This window comes from Protopterus annectens, chromosome 6.part0 (genome assembly GCF_019279795.1).
Source record: "Protopterus annectens isolate FY-2018-M chromosome 6.part0, PAN1.0, whole genome shotgun sequence".
NCBI classification, from domain to species: Eukaryota; Metazoa; Chordata; order Ceratodontiformes; family Protopteridae; genus Protopterus; species Protopterus annectens.
In genome coordinates this window covers 705207950-705229693 of record NC_056737.1, presented here as the reverse complement: position 1 = coordinate 705229693, position 21744 = coordinate 705207950, and the positions used below count along the sequence as shown (strand labels likewise).

The following is a 21744-nucleotide window of genomic DNA, read 5'->3' as shown; positions in this document are numbered from 1 at the left end:
ACCAGAGAATCCCTGTTTTATGGAAAAGACTTAATTTGGATGTAAAGCAAAGTAGTGCTACAATCTTTTCTAAGTGTAACCTGGACAAATAGATGTGCAGTTGTAAATACATCCCTGGTCTGGCCCGTCAAGCCGTCATTGATAGGTGTCAAAACTAAATATAAATTAGCTATATCAGTGGGTACATATGATTTGGGTATCAAAACTAAGCCAATAATGGTTTCCTGTATCAACAGTCAGGCATTGACCTATGACCTTTAGCTGTTGAATTCCAAATTCCAGTGACGTGTAGTTGTTTGCAGTACTGCACTTTACTTACATTTGCTGAGGTGTATAGAAATGGCTGTCCTTTTAGCATTAATCCATCTGTGTCATAACCTCTAGCACTACTCATACTTGTCTTATTCTTCCCCAGCTGTATGCTAGACACATTCAGACCGAACATCACATTTTCTGTTGTCATTTTGACATGCCTCTGGATGCTTTTTGTTTATGGGGATTCTCAGCAAAAATACTGAAGTGGTTTCACATTGCCTTCTCCAGTGGACCATCTTTCATCACATTTTCACCAAGATCAGCTTGCCTTCTGTGGCCCTAGTTGATATATGTCACAGATTCATTGTGATATACAAAAGTTTTCACCATGACAGTATTGCAGTCCAGAAAAGGGACTGTAACTTTTTATCACTGTGTTCACTGTAAGTAATTTAGTTATGATAACAAACATTTCAATTTTATTCTGCTCTAATGCTTCCTCTGAACTTATATCTTCCTGCAGTATTTTATTTTGCTTTTACAGGCATTTGCAAGCTTTTTTTATTACCCCATAAACGCTACAGTCTACTAAATGCTTGCAATTTGCTTTTATTGATTACCAAGTCACAACTTGAATGCTGTATAATTTCCAACATGTGTTTTAGCTTTATTATTACAATAATTCTAGGCTTGATTTTGGTCTGTTTCTCACTCACAGCCTTTATTTCCATAGCTCAGTCATGGCTTGAACTAAATATTTGAGCGTTCACTCACCTTGTACACATTAGCTACTCTTCCAGTGTCTAATCTACTTCCCTTAAATATCATCTTCTGACCTGATCATTTCTAATTCTGCACATAATTATTTTATGAAGAAATTGGTGCATTAACAATCACAGTGTTATGCACTGTGCTTTATTTTAGTATCAGATGGCTCCCGAACCCTTAATTTTTGGTAAACAATAAATGCATCCTGGAATGTATATTTGATTAATAGTATGCTTGGAATTTATTTTTCAAGACAGAATCTTTGCCTCTCTCTTTCTCCATAAGATTAAAGTATTAAATACTTTGAATACTTCATCATCTGTATCATGAAGGAGAATTACACAGTGTATATTCCTTGCCTTACCAGCAAATCCACTCAGAGTGAGATACTCAGCGTGAGCTGTAGCTCAAAACACTGAATCCACAACATCCAGTTTTCTTAAGACGTTTCAGTGAAACTTCAGAGCCATTGATGATTGTATGGAGCTCACTTTCTTCCAAAACTGAAGAAGTTCTGCAGAAAACATTGGTGGTTTGTTGTTTTGAGGAGCACACAAAAATGAATGAATGAATGAATGAATTAATGAATTAATTAATTAATTAATTAATTAATTAAAGAGCAAAACACAAGACTGCAAGACTGTCGTGTCAGCCAGGCTGCATGGTTGAGGGGACAGATACCCAACTATGACCCAGACAACCAGGGTTCAACTAACAGCCCTGGCACTGAGGATTCAGGCAGAGAGACAGAGGACTGAAGGGGATGTAGTTTACTTACCTTTCCGAAGTGGGAGGGTGGGGTGTTGTGCACTCCGGGACACACTGGACAATGCTAACTTCCTGGTGGAGACCTGGAAATTCATTGCTTGTGCTTTGGGTATTGGCTAGGAATATTTGAAGGGAACACCACTTTTCGAAGTTAGAGAAGAACCTCAGCTGTCATCATATTGCACTTCCTTCTCCACATGCCTAACTAAGGGCATGCGTTATGGACAGGGAACACTAGGTTCATAGGTTCATAGGTTTATACTAGGCTATCTGCCCTAAGGCATTTATAAGCCTAGCCCAAATTATTGTGGCTTACGCCACCCCTTATATGAAAAAATACTGTGCCCATTAGTTTGTTGTGCCTCTGTCCAGCAGTGACCCAGAGATGATTCCCGGGGTAAACCTACGATCTCCCATCCACAGGTCTAGATTTCTCTTGAACAGAGTCAGCGAGGTGCTCTGCCTCACATGGACCGGGATTTTATTCCACAGCATAGGGAGTCTCTGAGTGATAAATCTATCCCTCCAGCACGTCCTATTTATATCCGTGCTAAGGTTTAAGTCACTTGCTCTAGTGGTTTTGGTGGATTTGGATTTTTGAGGTGGAGCATGTCCATTAATTCCGGGTTGGACATGGCCTTGTATGTCAGGCACATGTCACCTCTGAGCAGACGGTATGCGACTGAATAGAGCTGGAGTTTCTTCAATCTGGCAGCATATGACAGATTTTGGAGTCCCTTTATCCTTTTGGTGAGGAACTTTTGGGGTCTCTCCAATTGCTGCAGATGTCGGGTGAGATACATCCCGAATGGGGCATTGTACTCGATCATTGGTCTGATAAGTGAAGAGTACAGGGAACAATGACCTCACTAGATCTGGATGTGAATCCCTTCATGATCAGGTGGGCAATGTAGAAGGTCTTTCTAACCACTTTAGCAATGTGAGTGTCAAAGAAAGGCCACTGTCAACCTGGGTCCCCAGGTCCCTGACAACCTCTTCTGTGCTTAGTGGATTGCCACCTATATGGTAGCTTGGGGTTACCTTGTTTTTCCCGAAGGGTATGACTATACATTTTTGGCGTTTAACTTCAGGCCATGGCTCTGGCACCAGCTATCTGTTTCCGTGAGTCCCTTCTGAAGGATATCCGTGTCCGATGCACTTTCCACTATGGCCCAGTTTGCAGTCATCTGCAAACTTTGTCAGCCAAAGTCCTCCCATGTTGGCCTGTACTTCTGAGAAGTAGATGCCAAACAATAGGGGGCCAAGGACCGAGCCCTGTGGGACACCACTTGTGACCGGCTTGGAGTCTGACACAGCGCCAGCAACTCTAACCCTGTGGGTTCTGTCCTTAAGCCAGTTTGCAACCCATCTTGTGACATATGGGTTTACATTTAAGCTGGTAAGTTTTCTACAATACCCGAGTGGGGTATTGTGTCGAAAGCCTTTGCAAGGTCAAGGTAGGCTGTATGGACTGCCTTTCCCTCATCAATGGCCTTGGTGACTATTTCAAGAAGTCGACCAAGTTCAAAAGGCATGATCTTCCCTTGACAAAGCCAAACTGGGTCGGGTCCAATGTCTGCAAGTCCCCTATATCTTTGTTTATGAGCTCCATTATGATCCTCTCCATAGCTTTGCAGACTAGACTTGTTAAGCTTATGGGGCGGTAATTACCAGGGTCCGTGAGGCCACCTTTGTGGAGTGGGACCACAGTTGCCGTCACGCCACTCCTTGGGCACGTATCCTGTGGTAAGGCTGAGATTAAACAGCTGCCTTATGTGCGGGTTTAATTCCTCATTTAGCTCGTGTAGCACACAGCCGGGGACACCATCCGGTCCCATTGATGCTGTGTTTTTAGCTTTAGAGAGCAGCTTTCACCTGCGCATTTGAGATGTCCGGGAGGCTACACTTGGCTGGGATAGTTATCTCTCCTTTAGGGGAGAGGGGTGAAGTTTGCACTGAACCTGTCTGCCAGTATGTTGGCAATGTCTGTGGGTTCAGTGATTTTTGTATCATTTTGGACTAATTCTGAGCATATCTGTGAGTTTCCACCCAGGTTCCTAACATAGCTGAAAAAGGCCTTATGATTGTCCTTTGAATCCATGGCAATTTTTCTCTCAAAATTGGCCTTAGTTGATTTTATGAGTGCTCGTATTTTTTACTAATAATGATCAGGGGTGACTTCCCTTTTATGGATTTTGTTCTATCATGTAATAGCTTTCTCCTCTTATTGTAAAGTTTGTTAATGGCTGGGGTCCACCAGACTGGACGTTTGCCCTTTGTGGAAAGAGTCTTGGTTTTATTTGGGATTGCCTGATCCATGCAGTCCTGGAGGTGTTCATAGAAGGCATTTGTAAGGGCTTCCAGCTTGGGTTGTGGTTTCCTCTGACTCAGGGGCCTTGAAGGATACCACACCAGTCTTGAGTAGTGTGAAGTTTGCTTTAGGGAAGTTCTTCACTATGGTCTTTTGTTTGGGGTGGGGGGATGTGGATTTCCAGTGAGATTAGTTTATGATCAGATCTCACCAATGAGGGATATACTTCGTGTGGAGCATTTTGTCCCCATGTTTGTGACAATGAGATCTAGTATATTTTCTCCTCTCGTGGGAACAGTGACTAGCTGTTCCATGGCATTTGAATTTATGAACTCCAGGAACCGTTGGGCTAGAAAGTTAGGGCTTGAGTAATGTTCCCAGTCTATATTCGGTAGTTGAAGTCACCCAATATGATGGTGTTTGGAGATACATTTATACCCTCCAGTGTCTTCAGGAAGGCTGTGTGGGGTTCCTGAGTTTGAGAGGGTGGCCTGTAGCATGCTACAAATTGTAGAGCAGTTTTGCCTATGGTTAGTTGCACCTGGATGGTTTCGGAAGCTTCATGCGTTGCCACCAACCTGGAGGTGTGAGTATCCTTTATGAATATGGATACACCCCCTCCTTTTGTGTAGTGGTCCGGTTTTGGGGCCGGAACGCATGATATGAGGTAAAACCTAATAGTGCCGGGGTGCTCTCAGGAGCCTTGAACCAGGTTTCAGTTACAGCACAGACATCGATGTTCTCCATACTGAGAAGGGCCTCGAGTGCGTGCATTTTGAGATTTAGACTTCTGGCATTGAGCAGCATTACCCTCAATTTCTTCCCATTTTTGTTTTCTAGGGTGGTAGGTTTAGAATTTGAGCCTTGCCTAAAAAAGGCACTATGGGGTGGCAAGAGCCTTAGCCAATATCCGGAATCCCAGGGGTGACAGGTGCAAGCCGTCCCTTGAGCAGCGTGGCTTGTCAAGCATGTCATCCCAGGCAGACAGACACTGGATCCCCTTTGAATGACACCAGACATTAAGCCAATTGTTAAAGCTGATCATCTTGTCTCTATATTGTGGCATCATTCTTGGTGAAGGAAGGATACTGCTCAGGGTTAGGGTCATACCTGCCTGGGCTACATAATCAGAGAGCTCCTCTATGTCTCTTTTCATGCAGTCCAGGGAGGTACGTCTCAGGTCGTTCACACCAGCATGGACAATGACTGTGTCATATTTGTACTTGCTGTGGAGTGACCCAGTGCTTGTGTTATGTGGCGGATTCTAGCCCGATAGGCAGCTTACTGTGACCCTCTCCTTGTTCAGCCTGGTGAGTGGGACGTCAGTGTGTCTGACTATGGAGTCACCTATGACAAGTATGTTTGGTGTTGTATTTGGCCTTAAGGGCTGTGACTGCTTTGCACACTGCTTTTGTGGTTTATGTGTTGCTTGTGGGGTGTCTTGAGGTAGCAGTTGTTTGGGTGTCTGCTTTGGAGGCCTCTGCTGTTTAGGTAAATTTTTACTCAGAGCCTCCGAGTATGTCTTTGTGTGTTTATGTGTTTGATTCAGTGGGGTGGTAGCATTATGTGAGGCTGGTTTTGTGGTGTGTGTAGTTGCCTTCTCCTCCTGTCTGGTCTTGCCAGTCCTGAGTTGAGAGAGCTCAGCCTCCAGTTTGGCTAAATAGCTGCATCTCTCGCAAGTATTTGTGTTATGTGGGAGGAGGAGAGGGTTGTCTGTGTACATGAGGCAGTTATAACATTGCCTCAAGATTCCCAGATTCACCAGCTGGACCGGAGAGGAGATTGACAACTGACCTTTGGACATGCTAGAATAATATTGGGAAATCCTTAATTGAAAACAAGGGCCAGTGGGGAGTGAGGGTGTAGTGCTTTTAATTTTAGTGCTGACTTATATAATTGCTTTAGTGAGCAAGTGCCAGGTAACTTGAGTGCAATGTGTTACAAGTAACTAAATGCAAAAACGACAAACAGTAACTTTCTTTCAAGTGAAACAAGGAAATAAGTACAGTAAGCAATGCAGATATCACTAGTGATCCACAGAAGCGCTGAGAAGTTGTGTATTAGGTGAATTAGCTTCCAGGGAAATAACAAGCAAACAAACAACAAGCATATAAACAAAGCTAGATTCAGTAGGCCTGGATCTAGTCTATGCTAGAGCAAACAAGGTGAACCAATTTCAGTAAGATACAGTTCAAATATTCAGGCACTATAAACCTTTAACCAGAAAATTCCCAGCTCAGAAGGGCAGAGTCCAGCCTCTTCTCCCACAAGAGTGCAGACCACGAACCTTCTTAATGTAAAATAACTGGCCTGAAGCCCAAGTGCCTAAACCAGAACTAATACACTTGGACACTGGGCTCTCAATCAGCAGTTCCCAACTTAGAAGGATGAAAGCTACCTGTCCTGCCACCACAGTGCTTGCCACAAACCTTCCTAATGTAAAACAACTGGTCTGAAGCCCAAGTGCTTAATCCAAAAGACTTGAATGATAGCTACACTTTAATCAAGTTACAACCAAGCAGTAATAAATACCATTGAATACTTTAGAGAATGTCTGGATTAGTGCTCAAGTTACACAAACAAAGCTAGATCCAGCAGGCCCGAATCCAGTCTATGCCACAGCAAACAAGGCACCAACTTCAGTAAGAAACAGTTCAGATATGCATGCACTATAAGCCTTTAACCAGAAATTCCCAGCTCAGAAGGGCAGAGTCCAGCCTCTCCTCCCACAAGAGTGCAGACCACGAACCCTCTTAATGTAAAATAACTGGCTTGAAAGCCCAAGTGCTTAAACCAGAATTAATACACTTTTAGAATAACAGACACTGAGCCCTCAATCAGCAGTTCTCAACCTAGAAGGATGTAAGCTACCTGTTCTGCCACAACAGTGCAGACCACAAACCTCTCAGTGCAAAACAACTAACTGGTCCGAAGCCCAAGTGTTTAAACCAAAAGGCTTAGAATGAGTTACACCAAGAAGTAATAAATACAATTGAGTATTTTAAGATGATGCAAAAGTAAAAAGAAGTAGGTAAAAACACAAGTACAGTAAAAGCAGATGAAATTTTTTTTTTTTTTTTTTTTTCTGAACAAGTGCTGAGATCAAAGAAACAGATTTGAGTGCTGAAACTAGAAAACTGGCTAGTTACAAAAAGTAGAAAAAACTTCAAACCACTCCTGATGGCTATCTAAATAATAGCCCCTCGTGTCCAAAACTCACTCTTGTGTTGGAGAATGAATGAGCCAATTGTCCATGGAAGGGGTTCATGACTGACAGACAGCAGGGAGTGAAGAGTGGAAAAAGACTATACAGCACTGAAATACATTTGCTTTAATGGAGAAAAAGAAGTCAAAGATACGGAAAAAGACATTACACACTTAGGTGAGCTGATGTGGCCAATGGATATGGTGCAGTAGATGTCTTTTGATGAATAGATGTGTTAGCAAATCAATGCAAGCAGCCAAAGAGAAGAATGAGAACGCAACTTCTGGTGTTAAATGAAATTCATTTTAACAACATGACACACTTTAACTGACACCAAGGGCCCGATTCCAAAAGACTTGTTCTTGGAAATTATTTAGTCTGGTTCAAGTCTGCTTTATAGATAGGCTTTACACTCAAAAGTCCCATCACTAAATTAAAGTCATTTGGATTCTAGCATCATGTATCTTCAGTGTATTTTCTTCTGACAACATGTAATAGATTTGCAAAAATAATATGCATTCAGCATTTTGTCAAGGATTACCAAATTCAGAGGCTTAGACAGAGGCCTTCATGGTGTGAAGCTTTACACAAGATTGACTGTGAAGGAACTATTTTATTACAAACATACAATGCCCTGTACTTTAATTCCCCTTCAAGGCAAACGTACTAATATTACTTATATTGTAGTGTGACACTTGATGCAAGAAGCAGGAGTTAGATTTACACAATCTTTTCTCTCAGCAGCATTTTCTCATCTGTCATGGTCCTGTTTTTCAAATGTATTACCTCTTTAACACATTTTTATTTTATTTATCATTTTGCCTTATTATGCGAGTCACGGTATACCTTATAAACATCCTTTCTCTCCATTAATTCATTTACCTGTCTGTTAATAATTTCACTTCTTTACATACAACCACATCTGTTGATAAACTTGTATATGTTTGACTTAATAGCTTATTTGTTTTATTATTTCCTTGTACCACAAATTGTTCTGCCTCTTTCTACTGAATTATACAAATCACCACATTCACAATCTGTGGCTCTTTTTATTTTTTTATTTCTTTTTTTTCAGCCCAGTTATAGCCAGAGTAGAACCTTGTGGTGTTATAAAGAACAAATGGTGGTGAAAGGCAAATTATTTCTAAGCTCATAATAGTCAATTATGTTCTCTCTAAGTGCTCCTATTATGTATTTTTCCTTTTTAAGACAATAGAGAGTTAAATTACTTTAGTTTTTCTTCCCCAGCAACATACAGGAATGCAATATATTTTGTACCTGTTCAGTTGTCTTAGCTAAGGCAGTCATAGTTTGAAAATTCCTGGGAATTGCAGTTGAAGCAGTCTTCATTTCAGACTTGTACGTTTGTATTTCTAAACACAAACATTTTTAAAAGAAAATGACTTCATTAACATCTGCTGACAGTTATGGTAGATAGTTTCCATTCTTCATACCGTGTCATACAAGGAGGCTTAGTAAGTAATGCAGAGGCACAGTGTTTCTATTATAGGCTCATAGAGGTACATATTCAAACAGTTACTGTATATAGGAGAACAGTATACAACATGACATGACATGAAAATCATTGTAACTCACTCATTATTATTGTTATGTATAACTCGTATCTAATAAGTAGCATAAGGCAGGTATTGGCACACAAAAAAAATGAGGCCATTTCTCAAAATAGGCTGGGTGATAAGCTACATTGGGAAGATGAGGCCACTGTGTTCTAAATAATGGTTAAGAAGCCTGTTCTTTGACTATCTGTTGTAATGGAAAATTCCCTCACCCACTTGTCCTTGAGGTGTCAGCCACAGTAACATGGTCTAGAGATTTCTTTCATAGGATCATAGGAAGTTACTAGGCTATTGACCCTGAGGCCCTTACAAGCCTAGCCAAGAAATTATCCCATGTTACAAGTCAGCACCCTATCCCACTGTCAAGCAGGGACACAGGTGGAATTCCAGGGTGTATTTTCTGTTCCCCATCCAGTTATCCAGGTTGCGCTTAAAAAGGTTTAATGGGGTTCTCTGCTGTACGTGGAGAGGGAGTCTATTCCAAAAAAGGGGGAGTCTGTGGGACACAAATCTGTCCTGCCAACAAGTCCTTTTGATGTCACAGATCAGGTTGAGGTCACGCGTGCAGGTTACTCATGTGGAGCTTGACTTGCGGATATGCAGCAGTCCCATCAGGGAAGGGTCTGAGATTGCTTTGTATGCCAGACAGAGGTCACCTCTGAGGAGTCTGTAGAAGACTGAGTAGAGGGACAACAGGGCTTTTAGCCTATCTATGTAGGGTAGATTTTTGAGGCCCTGGATTCTCCAGGTGAGGAACTTCTGTGGTCTCTCCAGCTGCTGCATGGGCTTTGTGAGATACATGCTGAAAGGGGAATTGTACTCAATAATGGGTGTTATAAGGGAAGACTACAGGGATGTTATGACCTCCTTGTCCCTGGATGAGATATCTTTACTAATGAGGTGGGCCATGTAAAAAGCTTTCCATACAATGGAGGAAATATGGTGGTCAAAAGTCAGTTTGGTATCAATCTGGGTGCCCAAGTCCCTCACGACTGATTGTGTGCTTAATGCCTTATTATCAGTGTGATAATTTGTAGGGACATCATTTTCTCCAAAAGGGATGATGATGCATTTTTTGACAATCAGTTTGAGACCACGTTTCTGGCACCAGTCATTTGTTTGGGTGAGACCCTCTTGGAGGATGTCCACATCAGTAGGGGAATTGATGACAGCACCCAGCTTGCAGCCATCTGCAGACTTGGTCAGCCATAGCCCACTAGATTTGGCTTGCACCTCTGAGAAGTATATCCTAAACAGCAGAGGCCCCAAGACCGATCCCTGGGGTACACCACTTGTTACGTGTCTGCTACTTGAGGTGGCTTCCCCTATTTTGACTAGGTGGATTCTGTCAGTGTGCCAGTTTGCTACCCATCTGTAACATATGGATTGATGCTTACTTCAGAGAGTTTATCTATTATACCCGAGTAGGGAATAGTATCAAAGGCCTTGGCTCTTTCAAGGTAGGCAGTGTGCACCATCTTCCCCTTGTCTATAGCCTTGGTGACTGTCTCAAGGATGTTGACAAGATTTAACAGGCATGACCTCCCCTTGACAAAACCAAACTGTGTGGGAGCAAGTGTCTGGAGGATGTCAGTGTCCTTGTTAATGAGGTCAATGATAATCCGCTCCATGGCCTTGCAGATCAGGCTAGTTAGGCTGATGGGTCTATAATTTCCTGGATCAGTGGACGCTCTACCTTTGTGCAAAGGGATGACAGTAGTTGGGATAAAGACAGTACTCAGGCTTTGGTTGAATGGGGTGCCTAATGGTGCTGCAAGTGCCTGCTTGATTTCATGTAGGATGCAGCCAAGGATGTTGTCGGGTGCCATGGAGGCTGTATTTTGTGCCTTTGAGAGGGCAGTGAGGACTTGCTCCCTAGAGATAAGGGGAGGTGGGCAGGTACTTGGGGATGTCCTGTTTTACTGATGGGGGGGGGGGCAGAGGAGTAAAGTTTTCACTGAACCTGTCTTCCAGCAGGTTGGTTATATCTACAGGGTTTGTGTATGTGGTGTCCTTGACCACCAGTTCTGAGCAGATCTGAGTGCTTTCCTTGAGATTGCTGACATATGTGAAGAAAGCCTTATGATTGTCTTTAGTAGATGTCCAGTTTGGACTTGAAGTTTGCTTTGGAGGATTTCACTAGTGCTCTTATTTGTTTGTTCAGGCTAAGGAGAGATTGCTTCCAGTTACACACCTGCTTCTTGGTCCTGGACAGCAATGTTTTCCTTCTGTTATAGAGTTTATTTATTGTAGATGTCCACCAGACAGGTTTACTCTTCCATGAGGAGGAGGATTTCATCATGTCTGGTATTCCTGATTCCATGCAGCTATATAAATGCTCATATATTATTTTGGTGTAGGTTTGGACATATGTGCCAGTTTCTGTGGAGGGGGAGGGGGCTGTGAAGCTGTTTATACCTTGCCTCAGGAGGTTGTAATCAGCTTTGGAGAAGTTTTTTTTCTTTGACCCTAGCTGGGGGGGGGGGGTCATAGGTTCATAGGTTGGTACTAGGCTAAGAGCCCTAGGGCCTATACAAGTTTAGCCATAACAATTCCCTGGCTATTTCTTCCCACACTTTCTTCCCACACTATTTACTTCCCTGGACCCCTGTCTAGCAGGGTGACTGACATGTTCCCCAGGGAGAATTTCCTTTCTCCCATCCAATCGTCAAGGTTCCTTTTGAAGTGGGCCAAAGAGGCACTCTGCTTGACATGTATGGGCAATCTATTCCAGAGTCTGGGGAATCTCTGGGTCAGGAACCTATCCCTCCAGCATGTTTTGTTTATTGTGATGACAAGGTTTAGATCCCTGGAGCGTGTGGCTCTGAGGGATTGGGATTTCTTTAAGTGTAGCATGTCCAACAGCTCTGGGTTTGACATGGCCTTGTATGTTAAGCAGAGATCACCTCTGAGTAGACAATATGCAACAGAGTATAGCTGGAGTTTTTTAAAGCGGTCAGCGTAGGGCATCTGCATTAGGCCTGTGATTCTTTTGGTGAGGTATTTCTGCGGCCTTCCAGTTGTTGCAGATGTCTTGAGAGGTACATACCAAACGGGTCATTGTATTCTATAATGGGTCTAATGAGGGATGAGTACAGTGGGACAATGACCTCCTTTTTTCTGGATGAAAAGCCCTTAGTGATGAGGTGTGCCACATAGAAGGATTTCCTGACTGTTGTGGTGATGTGGTTATTGAAGGTGAGACCACTGTCCACCTGTGTCCCTAGGTCTCTTATCACACTTTCAGTGTTTAGTGTACTGCCACCTATATGGTAATTCACGGGTACATGTTTTATCCCAAAGGGGATAACTATACATTTCTTGGCATTGAGCTTGAGCCCATGGCTCTGGCACCAAGCATCTGTTTCTGTAAGGCCCTTTTGAGAGTATCCACATAATTTGGGGATTCATTAATGGTTCCCGATTTGCAGTCATCTGTGAACTTTGTTAGCCAGAGTCCCTTAGTGTTGGCCTGTACTTCAGAGAAGTAGATGCCAAACAAGAGCGGTCCCAGGACTGAACTCTGAGGTACTCCACTTGTCACTTGTCTGGAGCTGGATTTGAAGTTGGGTACTTTTACAGTCTGGGTTCTATCAGTAAGCCAGTTAGCAACCCATTGGGTGATGTAGGGATTAATGCCCAGCTTGGTAAGTTTATCTATGATTCCAGAGTGGGGGGTGGTGGTGTCAAAGGCCTTGGCAAGGTCTAGATAGGCTGTGTGGACTACCTTACCCTTGTCCATGGCTCTGGAGACTGATTCAAAGAAGTCAGTCAGGTTCAGGAGACAAGATCGTCCCTTCATGAACCCAAACTGAGTGGGGTCCAGTGTTTAAAGGTTGCCAATGTCTTTGTTTATAAGTTCCATGGTAATACGCTCCATGGCCTTGCAGATAAGGCTCGTCAGACTGATGGGACGGTAATTTCCGGGATCCAAGGTGGATCCCCCCTTGTGGAGTGGGATAAATGTAGCTCTGCACCACTCAGTGGGCATAAAACCTGAGGTGAGGCTATGATTAAACATGACACTTAGGTGAGGTGCCAGTTCATATTGTAGTTCATGTCGTACACAGCCTGGGATGTCATCGGGTCCCATGGATGCTGTATTCTTAGCTTTGGAGAGTGCAACTTTTACCTGTGTGGCCGTTATTACCGGAATTTGGCAATCTTCCAGTATTGAGATGGGCCATTTAGGGGGTGAGAGGGGGGTGAAGTTGGTACTGAATTGGTCTGCCAGGATACTGGCAATATCCTTGGGATCAGTATATTTAATGCCATTCTGTTTTAGCTCAGAGCAGATCTGAGCATTGCCATTTAGAAGGTAGTTATAGAATGCCTTGTGGCTGTCTTTGGAATCTTTGGCAATTTTATTTTCGTAACTAGCTTTGGAGGATTTTATGAGGGATCTCAGTTTCTTACTGAGGCTGGTAAGGGAGTTTTTTGCATCCTGGGATTTTCCTCTTTTCTGCAACAGTTTCTTTCTTTTGTTATAAAGTTTGTTTATAGCAGGGGACCACCAGATTGGCTTCCTTTTTTTGGATGAGAGCATCTTGGTTCTAGTTGGGATGGCACGATTCATGCTTGAGTGGATGTGCTCGTACAGTGCCTTAGTGTAGGATTCAGCAGTTGAACTTTCAATTCCCGTCTGCATGGGTGTCATGAAGTTTGTTTCTGACTTGAGTAGCATTAAGTTGGATTTGGAGAAGTTTTTTATGGAGGTTTCCTTACTGGGGGGTGGGGGTGGGATGTGGATGTTAAGGGTGATTAGCTTATGGTCAGACCTGACTAACGAGGGGGTGACCATAGGTGTGGAGCATCAATTTCCCATGTTGGTAATGACCAGGTTTAGGATATTGGAGCCCCTGGTGGGACTATGGATAAGTTGATCCAGGGCGTTGGAATTTATGAATTCCAAGAACCGTTGGGCAAAGGTGTTGGTACATGAGTAGTTTTCCCAGTTAATGGCAGGGTAGTTAAAATCAGCCAGTATTAGGGTGTTTGGTTCTATCTTAATATTTTCCAGTATGTTTAGAAAGGTGTAGTGAGAATCTTTGGGTATGGTGGGGGATCTGTAGCAAGCTACAATTTGGATTGCAGTCTTACCTAGTGTTAGTTGCACCTGGAGAATTTCAGACGCATTGTGTTGGGCAACTAGCCTGGTGGTGTGAATATCCTTGGTGAATATTGACACTCCTCCACCTTTAGTGTTTCGGTCCTGGTTTTGTGGCCGAAAAATGTGGTAAGAGTTGTAGCCTGGTATTGCAGGGGTGCTCTCTGGAGCCTTGAACCAGGTTTCATTTACTGCACAGATATCGATGTTCTCCATTTTTAGGAGTGCCTCGAGAGAGTGCATTTTGAGGTTTAGCCTTCTAGCATTTAGTAGCATTACCTTAAGATTTTGCATGCTTGTACCTGTTAGGGTGGTGGTTTTGTCCTTTGAACTTTGCCTAAAAAAGGCACTATAGGGGTGGCAAGAGCCTTAGCCAGTAATCTGAATCCCAGGGGCGACAGGTGCAGACCATCTCTGGCAAAGCATCGTGGTCTGTCGATCATGTCATCCCAGGCAGACAGATACTGGATCCCCTTTGAATGACACCAGAAGCTTAGCCAATTGTTGAAGTCCATCATTTTGTCCTTATACTGTGGTATCATTCTGGGTGAAGGCAGGATGCTACTCAGGGCTAGGGTCATACCTGCCTGGGCCACATGATCTGAGAGCTCTTCCATGTCTCTTTTCATGTAGTCCAGGGTGGTACATCTCAAGTCATTCACTCCAACATGGACAATGACAGAGTCATATTTGTACTTGTTCTGGAGTGACTTGAGTGCATGCGTTATGTGGCAGATCCTGGCACCCGACAGGCAGCTGATTGTAATTTTCTCCTTGTTCAACCTGGTGAGTGGGACATCAGTGTGCCAGACTATAGAGTCACGTATGACTAAAGTGTTGTCTTGCCTTAGGGGCTGTTGCTGGGTGGCACACTGGTGTTGTGAACTATGTGACACTTTGGTTGTGATTGGTGTTTGTTTGCGTTTCAGCTTCAGAGGTCCTTGTTGCTTGGGCCGGTACAGTTAAGGGCCTCTGCATATGTGGATTTAATGTTGCTATATGTGGGTGTTGGTGGTGTGGGTTTAGAAGGGCTATGTGTTGCTTGAGATGTAGTGTGGGTGTTAACCTTCTCCTCTTGACTGTCTAGCACAGTCTTGGGTGGAGAGAGCTTTGCTTCCATTTTGGCTATGTAAGTGCATCTCTCACAGGTTGTAGTGTTGGGTGGTAGGAGGAGAGGGTTGTCTGTGTACATGAGGCAATTGCTGCATTGCCCCAGTATGCCCAGATTCACCAGGTGGACAGGAGAAATCACCGGAAGCCGACCCTTGGACATACCTGGTTTGGTGCTTTTTTTTTTTTTGTAAGGTACAGGAGCTGTTTTCCCTTACTTTAGCAAAGCACTTTGCAATTATAGGCTGTTTAGTGCCCACTATTAATGTTTCCTTATTAACAAGGAGAGTTTAGAGTTGGGTCGGGGGAGATGGTGACTTCGAAAGTGACTGCTTTGTGGTCGGAACTTATCAGAGATGATGACACTGTAGGTATGCTACTGTGGTTACTCATGTTGGTTAATATCAAGTCCAAGACATTTTCCCCTCTTGTGGATGTGTCAGCCAACAGGTCCAAGGTATTTGCATTGACGAAATCAAGGAATCTCTGGACATTTGTGTTTTGGCATGAGTATTTCTTAAAATCTGTGGTTGGATAGTTAAAGTCGTCCAGGATCAAGGGAAAGGGGTTGAATCTTGAAAGATTCAAAGAGGTCCAGATAGTTGGAGTGGGCATCTTGAGTCAGAGTTGGAGGCCTGTAGCTAGCTATGATTTGTATAGGGGTCTTGTCAATTGTTAACTACACCTGGAGTAGTTCCTGTGTATCATACTGTTTGACCAGCTTAGAGGTGTGTGTGTCTTTTATATATATTGCAACTCACCTCCTTTTGTTTTGCTGTCCATGGCTTGGAGTCTGAATGAATTATGGGATGAGTAACCTGGCATGGCTGGGGTGCTCTCCACAGCTTTGAGCCAGGTTTCTGTGACTGCACAAATGTCGTCTTCTTCCAGGGTTAAAGAATGCTTGCAATGATTGCAGTTTCATGTTTAGACACCTAGAGTTTAGCAGCATGACCTTTAATTTACATTTTGATTAAATTTTCATGTTGGAAGTTTAGACCTCATGGCATTGCCTAAAAAGACACTGTGGGAGAAGCAAGAGCCTTTGCCAGGAGCCTGAACCTCAAGGGAGACAGATGTAGGCCATCTCTGACAAAGCATTGAGGCTTGTCAGTCATGTCATCCAAGGCTGTCAGGTACTGGATCCCATTGGAATGACACCATAAACTAAGTCAATTGTTAAAGTCAATAATTTTCTATTTGTATTGAGGCATCATTCTGGGTGAAGGTAGAATGCTGCTTAAGGCTAGGAACATACCTGCCTGGGACACATATTCAGTGAGCTTAATCATGTCTCTCTTCATATAGTCCAGGGAGGTACATCTAGAGTCATTCACTCTAAGATGGACTATGACAGAGTCATAACAGTACCTGATGAAAGACTAGAGTGCATTGGTGATATAGTGGATTCTGGCACCCGGCAAACAACTAACTGTGACTTTCTACTTACCCAGCCTGGTGAGGGGCACTTCTGTGTGTCTCATAATGGAGTCTCCTATGACTGATATGTTGGGTTTATGTTTAGGCCTTACTGGCTGTGAGACACAGGTGTGTGGACTATATGTGGTTTGTGGTGTGGTGGGCAGTGGAGTCTGCATGTGTTTAAGCCTCGGAGGTCTCTTTTGTTTGGGTATGCTTTTGTTGAGGACCTCCGCATATATGGAGGTGTGTTGTGTAAGTGTGGGTGGTGTTCGTGTTGCCAACCTTCTCAATCCCAGATGTACTGGTTTGTGGGGGAGAGAGCGATGACACTAGGTGCTTGGTGGGACTGCATCTCTCACAAATTGTGTTCCTAGGTGGTAGTAGTAGAGGGTTATCCATGTACATGTGGTAGTTGCTACATTGTCTCTGGATGTCCATATTAACCAGACTGGCAGGAGAAGCTGTAGCAAATTGTCCATCCATATTTGTCAGAAACTGAAAGAGCTAAGAGGGTAAATGGAGGAAGGTCTAAGAGCAGAACTACTAGATGATAACACAAGTCCTACTAAGGGAAAACTTGTAGCTGGAATATCTCAAAAAGGGTTAAAAAACATGCAGCTGAAGCTCTGGATGCTGCAGACCTGTTGGACTATGTTACTCAATTTTAAGGTTAAGAAGTCAGTAAAAAAAAATCACAATAAAGTACATATTAATCACTTATAGGGCGGCCACAGTGGTGCAGCGGTTAGCATTGCAGCCTCAGAGCAAGAGGTTCTCTGGTTCGATCCTTGGCTGGAGTACCTTCTGTGCGGAGTCTGCATGTCCTCCCTGTGGTCGTGTGGGTTTCCTCCGGGTGCTCCGGTTTCCTCCCCCATCCCAAAGACATGCTGTAGGTTGATTGGATACTCTAAATTGGCCCTAGGTGCGAGTGCATGCATGTGTGTGCCTTCTGTGGAAGGTTGGGCGCCAGGCTGGCAGCTTGACACCGTAAAACTCCACTGCCAATCATGAGCAGACAGGTGATCCACTGTGGCGACCCCCTAACCGGGAAAAAGCCGAAAGAAGAAGTTGTCAAAAGAATAGAACTCACAGTATGAAAAAATATAGTTAAACAGCAACAAAATGTGGTAAAATGCAGTTAAACAGTAATGAATTGCAATAGATAGCAATGAAGTAGACTTAATCAGTAGATTGCTTTGAAACAGTATCTCACAATCATAACAGTAATAGACAGCACAAATAAAGCAGTGATTCAGTAGAATACTGTCATCAATTTAGTGAGGCTATCAACAAGCAGTAATAAATATAGAAAACATAAATTAAGTAGAAAAAGGTACATTTTTTTAAGTAGAAAGTGAAGAGACAGAAAATAATAAGATAATTCAAAGTTTAGAAGCTAAATGGGGTGGGGCTTTACTAAGTTCTCACTATAAACAGTAGAATGAGCTAATGTAATGTGACTGGGGGGAGTGTCCAGTATCAACTTTATACTAGAGGCGGGCAACTCAAAGCCACCAAGATTTAAGTCCACCACAGCAGCTGGGTGGGAGGGTCAGACAAAAAAAACAGTTGCACGGATATACAGTAAAACAGAAGTGCAGAAAGCAGTTGAAAATAAGCACTTATCTTTTTCCAGTATCACAGCAGAGCAAATGGTGGAAGGCCTATCTCACTGCTGCTTTGAACAGCTTGAGCAGACAAGTACAACTGGTTTAAAACACTGCCTATTAAAGGCAGAGAAACAGAAGCCAGCCCAACTATCCAATAAAAGTAAGAGTGTTGCAGGAATGCTTCTAGCTAGATCAAACCAGACTAATTCTTTCTGCCACAAAGCAAACAGCTAGGCCTCTACAGACAAAAGATTTCACTACAAGCTCCAAAGGTCATAAACAGTAACAGATATTCAGATATAACAGACAACAAAAAGGAGACTAAAAAATAGTTGCACAGATTAGTGCAGAAAGCAGATTAAAATAAGCACGTCTTTTTCCAGTATCACAGCAGAGCAAATGGCTGAAGGCCTATTTTACTTCAGCTTTGAACAGCTTGAGCAAACCTTTCAATTGGTTGTTGGATAAAGGTGAGTTATTTAAAATGGGTACTTTGATCCAGTGATCTCCCTACCTCTGAGAAGGACCAAAAGTCAGAACATACTGTAAAATGCATTGCAAATGCTTAGGAAATGAAGCAGGACTAGTTTGATAATTATTCTCGATGTTGTATAAAAATCTCAAAATATAAGCATTTGGATAAAACATCTCAGCATAATTCATGTTTCAATTGTAATACATTTACAAAAAAAGTAATTGTTTTTCTTCTAATGTTTTTTGCACCTTTCCGTTTTAGACTGCATATGCTGCGGCAATGGATTATGAAGTCCATGTAGGAAAAATTTTAGCTGAAAAACAGCGTTTCAAGATCTCATGCTTAGTGGAAAAGGAGATGAAAGAACACATTCGTGAGAGTGAAGCTATAGCTGAAAAACTTAAGGTTTGTAAGAGTACTTTATTCGATAAAAGCCGAGAAACAAGCAGTTTTCTAAGCTAATTTTTATCACTGAACATTTTACATTCACCTCCATTTCTCTTTCACAGGAATACTTTCTTTTGCTTTATATATTAAATGTAAGTATGTATATATGTATGTGTATATATGGGTCCGCTTCAGAACATCGAACTTTTAAAAGATCGACTTTCATATGGCCAAGACCATATGATCGAACTTTTAAAAGTTCAAACGGTCTGAATGGAGATCTCCATAAAGAGCGGAATGGGAAGATTTCCATTTTTCTGCAATGTAGTGCGATCTTGGAGTTGGTATATTTAAATAGCGGGGGTGTGGGGGTGCAGGGGGGCTTGCCCCCCTGCTAGGAACATGTACTTTATTATTTTTATTTTTTTTTGCCATGGTTGAACTTTAAATGTTCGATCATATGGTCTCCGCCATATGAAAGTCGAACATTTGAAAATTTGATCATGTAAGGTAGACCCACACATATATATATATATATATATATATATATATATATATATATATATATATATATATATATATGTGTGTGTGTGTGTGTGTGTGTGTGTGTGTGTATGGTATATGCATGTATATGTGTGTGTGTGTGTGTGTGTGTGTGTATATATATATATATATATATATATATATACACACACACACAAACACACAGTGGATACAAAAAGTGTACACACCAATGTTAAAATGCCTGGTTTTCAACTTTTCCCACCTTTAATGTGACCTATAAACTGTAAAATTCAACTGAAAAAATATAAAAAAAATAAAAAACGTACAATAAGCTGGTTGCATAATTGTGCACCCCCTTAAACTAATACTTTGTTGAAGCACCTTTTGCCTTAATTACAACATTCAGTCTCCTTGGGTATACACCTGCCATCAATTAAAGAGACTCTGATTAACCCCAAATAAAGTTCAGCTGACCGAGTATGATTTTCCTAACAGTTACTCGGTTGCCTGCTACAGCGAAAGCCATTATTCTTAGAGAGCTTACAAAGCATCAAAGGGATCTCATTGTTGAAAGGTATCAGTCAGGAGAAGGGTACAAAAAATTTCCACAGTATTGGATATACCGTGGAACACAATGAAGATAGTCAGCAAAAAGTGGAGAAAATATGGGACAACAGTGACATTGCAAAGAACTGGGCGTCCCTCCAAAATTGATGAAAAGATGAGATGAAAACTGGTCAGGGAGGCTGCCAAGAAACCTACAGCAACACTGATGGAGCTGCAGGAATTTCTGGTAACTACTGGTTGTATGCTACATGTGACAACAATCTCTCATATTCTCCATATGTCTGGACTATGTGGTAGGGTTGCAAACATCCAGGCCTGAGTAAACTTTGCAAAACAATACATTAAGTCTCCTAAAAGCATGTGGGAAAATGTGTTATAATCCAATGAGAAACAGGTTGAACTTTTTGGCCACAATTCCAAAAGGTACGTTTGGCGCAAAAACAACACTTTGTATCACCAAAAGAACACCATCCCCACATGTAGAATGGTGGTGGCAGTATCATGCTTTGGGGTTGCATTTCTTTAGCTGGAACTGAGGCTTTAATCAAGGTGGAGGGAATTGTGAACAGTTCTAAATACCAGTCACTTTTGGCCAAAAACCTTCAGGTGTCTGCCAGAAATCTGAAGATGAAGAGGAATTTCACCATTCAACACACCAGTGACCCCAAGCATACATCTAAATCAACAAAAAAAGGCTTCACCAGAAGAAAATTAAAGTTTTGGAATGGCCCAGCCAGAGCCTAGACCTAAATCCAATAGAAAATCTGTGGGATGACTGAAGAGGGCTGTGCACAAGAGATGCCCTCACAATCTGACAGATTTGGAGCACTTTTGCAAGAAAGAGTGGGCAAGTATTGCCAAGTCAAGATGTGCCATGCTGATAGACGCCTACCCAAGAAGGCAGAATGCTGTAATTAAATCAAAAGGTGCTTCAACAAAGTATTAGTTTAAGGATGAGCACTCTTATGCAACCAGCTTATCGTACTTTTTTTATATTTTTCCGCTAACAGATTTGTTTGTTTTTCAGTTGAATTGTACAGGTTATAGGTCATGTTAAAGGTGGGAAAAGTTTTGAAATTATTTTTTGTGGTCTCATTTTTTATATCACAAAAACCTGGCATTTTAACATCGGTGTGTACACTTTTTATATCCACTGTATATAAAATAGGTGTATGTGTTTGTGTGTGTGTATATAGGTGTGTCTGTTTATGTGGTGTGCATGTGGGTGTGTGTTTTTATAGATATATATATATATATATATATATATATATATATATATATATATATAGTCTGTCTGTGTGTGTGTGTGTTTATGTAGATTAATAGAGGCAGATCAAGTAATTATAACCTGAAATAATTCTTCAGCAGTATAATGACGTCACATCAGTATGATGTGTGACTTAAATGTCAGCATTGCCCTTGGATACATGTTATTATCTTGACTGCTTTTCTGTATAGGACACAGTTCATAGAAGTCCAATGGTTGGCCTTGTTGGTTTACAACAAGAGGTTCTCTGGTAAGATTCTCAGCTGTGTTGCCTTCTCTGCAGAGTCTACACCCCATCCCCATGTGCAAGAATGTGAAAAAGGGGTTATGGATGGATGGGTGTTCGTGGTTCTGTAAATTTTTTAACTGTACATTCACAGATGTTATACTTGCATGTTAAGGCTTTTCATA

At 42.2% G+C, this 21744-nt stretch overlaps 1 protein-coding gene across 1 annotated transcript in view; it reads left to right on the top strand.

The window, feature by feature from the left end:
• The window catches only part of SYNE2 (spectrin repeat containing nuclear envelope protein 2), a 3814665-nt gene that overhangs the window by 1596867 nt on the left and 2196054 nt on the right, over nucleotides 1-21744 (top strand). Inside the window, exon 48 of the mRNA XM_044073561.1 lies at nucleotides 18870-19013. Within this exon, the coding sequence (XP_043929496.1) occupies nucleotides 18870-19013 (144 nt within the window). The remainder of the gene's footprint in view (nucleotides 1-18869; nucleotides 19014-21744) is intronic.